The sequence below is a fragment of the Plectropomus leopardus genome, chromosome 3, assembly GCF_008729295.1.
Source record: "Plectropomus leopardus isolate mb chromosome 3, YSFRI_Pleo_2.0, whole genome shotgun sequence".
Lineage (NCBI taxonomy): Eukaryota > Metazoa > Chordata > Actinopteri > Perciformes > Serranidae > Plectropomus > Plectropomus leopardus.
Window position 1 is genome coordinate 8457162 of NC_056465.1, and position 3883 is coordinate 8461044.

Below are 3883 nucleotides of genomic sequence, written 5' to 3' on the forward strand. Positions count from 1 at the left end.
CCTGACAGAATTTTATTTTAGGACTTAAGAGCACTGAGTACATCATGTACGTCATATCTTGACCTTACCTTAAAACTGGAAGCCCAAGGGAGGGAATGCTTATGCAGTGACAGCCCATCATTGCCTCGGGCCCTTAGAGTCATACCAGGGCATGTCTGTGTTTACACAGCAACAGCCAATCACGTTAAAGAGCATGCCAGGCCCGCCTCCCAGCTGGAGGGAGAAACTATATAGTGGCCTGACAAGGCAAGAGGGAGCAGGAGATGAGAATAAACCATGAGAGAGAACTCTACTATTGTGTCATCAGATAACATGGCGTTCACAGACTGTATGAAACCCACTGACCTGTCAGCAGACAAGAAGGTGATAAAGTAAGTTCATGTGGTGTTTAAATAAGAATGTATCTGGTTGTCACGACCTTGTAAAAGATGTTACCCAGAATTACACTGCTATAAAACACTGCTGAGTAATTATTCTTTTTTTCCAGGAGGAAAAACTGGAGGAACAGAATAGGATTTCTCTTGAAGACAAAACTCCTCCAAGTCGATATTACATCTGATGAAAAACAGATCCTACAGGTGAGAATTGTTTTGTTTATTTTGAGGGTTATTTTATATAATTATGCATAACATCCTGTCTGAACTTCATACTATTTATAGTTTATTTAATCTTAAATATGTAATTCAATTGTATTTGACTTATTTTATGAGTTTCAAATTTTTTAAAAATGTTTTGTTTTTTGACTATTTTTAAAACTAAATTATCTCATTTTATTCTACTTAAATCTTTTTGGGCTATTTTCAAATTAAGTTGTATGTTTTATCCAAATTAACTTATTTTACTCAACTTTTTTTGACTTTTAAATTATTTTTTATATTTTATCTAATTTGACTTATTTTATTCAACTTTTTTTTTTTTAATTAGGTTTAAAATGTAATCCTAATTTAACTTATTTTATTCACATTTATTTTTTGACTATTTGTAAATAAATTTATATTATATATACTTATTATATTCATCTTTATTTTATGATTAGTTTTAAATTAAGTTTTACATTTGATCTAATTTAACTTAATTTACTTTATTTTTTTTATCTTGCCCACCCAGTATCAACATACTTTATTTTATTTGTTTTACTTTTTTGTATTGTTTATATATATTTTTAATTATTTTTTATGCCATATATATATTGTCTAATGAAAATATAAAACCAAACCAGACTGTTATGTGTTTATAGTCTATTTTAAGTTTTTTTGCAATACAGTAATGTTTTCATTGATTTAGGAATTTTTGTGTTTCCATAAACTTGCATTTAAAAGTAGTAGTTGCCTCTTCAATAATTGTATAATATGATTCCTGTCCTCTCCCCTCAGGCCGACTGCTGATGACGTGCACCAGTGGGCGCAGTCACTTGACAGCCTACTCAGTCATAAATGTAAGTACCCTTCACGGCACTATTGGTGCACGATTACATAAAAGACTCTCAAAGGTCACCTGGTAACTGTGTGCTGAATGAAGGCACTTTATTGGCCTCAATAAAACAAAAGCTGAAAAAGCTTTTCACTTTGCTTTCCCTTGCACTAATGGATGCGTCCCTCAGCTTCTTTTAACACGACTTCCTCTTCTCTTTTCCTCCTCCTCCCACAGATGGGAAAGCTGCCTTTTGCATCTTCCTCAAGTCAGAGTTCTGCGAAGAGAACATTGAGTTTTGGACAGCCTGTGAGGATTTCAGGACCCTCACATCGGACATAGAGCTGGTGTCCAAGGCCAACAGTATTTACGAGGAGTTCATTAAAAACGAAGCTCCCAAAGAGGTAACAGCTGTCATTATAGCATCCCCCATTAATTCAAATAAGTTATTTAATTTGCTTCATCAATCAGAATTTATGTACTTCAAGTTTTATGAATATACAAAATATTCCTCATTAAAAATTGATGTCTAAGGCTAAATATGGCATTACTTTGGTCACAGATAAACCTGGATTATCACACCAGAAATGCCATCATCCAGAGCCTCCACGAGCCTACCGCAACCAGCTTCCTGGCAGCTCAGCGGAAAGTCTACAGCCTGATGGAGAACAACTCATACCCCAGATTTATCTACTCCGACCTCTACAAAGAACTGTGTGCAGCTGCCAGGGGAGAGGCCAAGCACATTAAGTCCTAGTCAAACTCGACACCCACTCCAGAAGTCATTTGTTTACCGCTGTGACTGTGTGAGAAGACACACTGATGGTGTTCATTTCGGGCACCGCCTCGGGATAATAGACCCCGATGCAAATCCCAAGCACAAACAAGAACGACGAGTGTGGGAAATACAAAAGCTGTTTTCAGTCCGCCCTACTGAGAGCTCACAATGATGTTGGGATACTTAAGCAGGATGCTGTACAGTATGCTGCTGCAGGCAGTGCACGGAGCATTGCTACCAGATGGGATTAAGGTTACATTTTCTTCTCCAGGCCATTACCTGCACTTTCTTTATGCTACGCTGTTAGATTTTGGTATTTAAAGCAATGATGCGTTGAAGAAAATGCAGCTGAAGTGCATTTAAAGCTGAGATGACTGTAAAAACACTGACCATGCTGTTTGAATGTAGTTCTGTGCTGATATCCACTTGGAGACTTTGCACAGCCGTCACATACACATGATGTGACCCTGGTATTCACTGCCGTGTTGCTCTGCTGGATTACCATCTGTTTACACAAAAAGTGCAATTATAATTTATATGATAATATTCATAATATCTACCAAGGATTGTTTTGGGCCTGAAGTTACTGTGACAATGTATTGTAAAATATTTCACGTTGTTGAATGTGATTTAATTTTGCAGGCAGCTGGACTGCTCAAGAAATAAATTATGTTTTTCAATTCTGAAATGACTTTTTTTTGCATTTATTTCTGAATTCACTGAAAAATAATATACATTTTTGAGCATTAACTTTCGTCCACATATCACAGTATAGTTTAATCTGAATTTAATGTTTAGACATGACGGCTGAAGTAAGCACTTCATTGACCATTTATTTAAACCCAACCGAATTTTTGGCCACTTGGAGGCTGCAGTAACAAGTTGTAAACACAAAATTAATGTATTACTACTTTTAAAGGGACAGTTCACCCAAAAATTTCAAAATACATATTTTTTTTCTTTTACATGTAGAGATGATTATCAATGTAGATTGTTTTGGTGTGAGTTGTAGTGTTAGAGGTATCAGCCGCAGAGATGTCTGCCTTCATTGCAGTATAATGGAACTAAATGGGACTCAGTTTGTATACATTATAAAAACTTAAAAAATCAAAAATCATGACCCTGTTATTCAAGATAATTTTTGATTTTAGCAAGGCAAGAAAAGGCAGCTTTATTTGTTTAGCACATTTAATACAACAGGACAATCCAAAGTGCTTTACAGAGTAACAAAATATAAAAACATAATAAAAGATACAGATTTAGAACAAACGAGAAAAGAGTTAAGACAAGGTAAAATCAACTACTAAATGATTTTAAAAAGAGCAAAGAGAGCAAGAGGTGCAAAGATAAAAAGATCATTTAAAATGAGTTAAAATCCAGTTTAAAAATAAGTGGGCAGTCATTAGCGGGTGGAGTAGGCAGTGTAAAAAAGGAATGTTTTTAGCTTTGACTTAAAAGTGGTCAGGGTCTGGGCTTGTCGAGCCTCATCTAGGAGGTTATTCCAGGTTTGTGCTGCATAATAACAAAATGCTGCGCCACCACGTTTAGTTCTGACTCTTGGGACGCTCAGTAGGCCGGCCTCTGATGTTCTGAAGGTCCTTGAAGGTTCATATGTCACAAGCAAGTCAAAGATATATTTTGGTGCTTAGCCACAGATTGATTTGTAGACAAGCAGCGAGATTTTATCAATTCTCT

At 35.8% G+C, this 3883-nt stretch overlaps 1 protein-coding gene across 1 annotated transcript; it reads left to right on the forward strand.

Annotated features, from left to right (window-relative positions):
• Positions 1-255: 255 nt before the first annotated feature.
• On the forward strand, positions 256-2876 carry LOC121966249 (regulator of G-protein signaling 21-like). The gene is given in 6 exon segments (XM_042516360.1): positions 256-371; positions 488-530; positions 532-578; positions 1374-1435; positions 1648-1814; positions 1973-2876. Coding segments are annotated over 6 exon segments (609 nt in total). The 5' UTR covers positions 256-276; the 3' UTR covers positions 2168-2876.
• The last annotated feature ends 1007 nt before the right edge of the window (positions 2877-3883 follow it).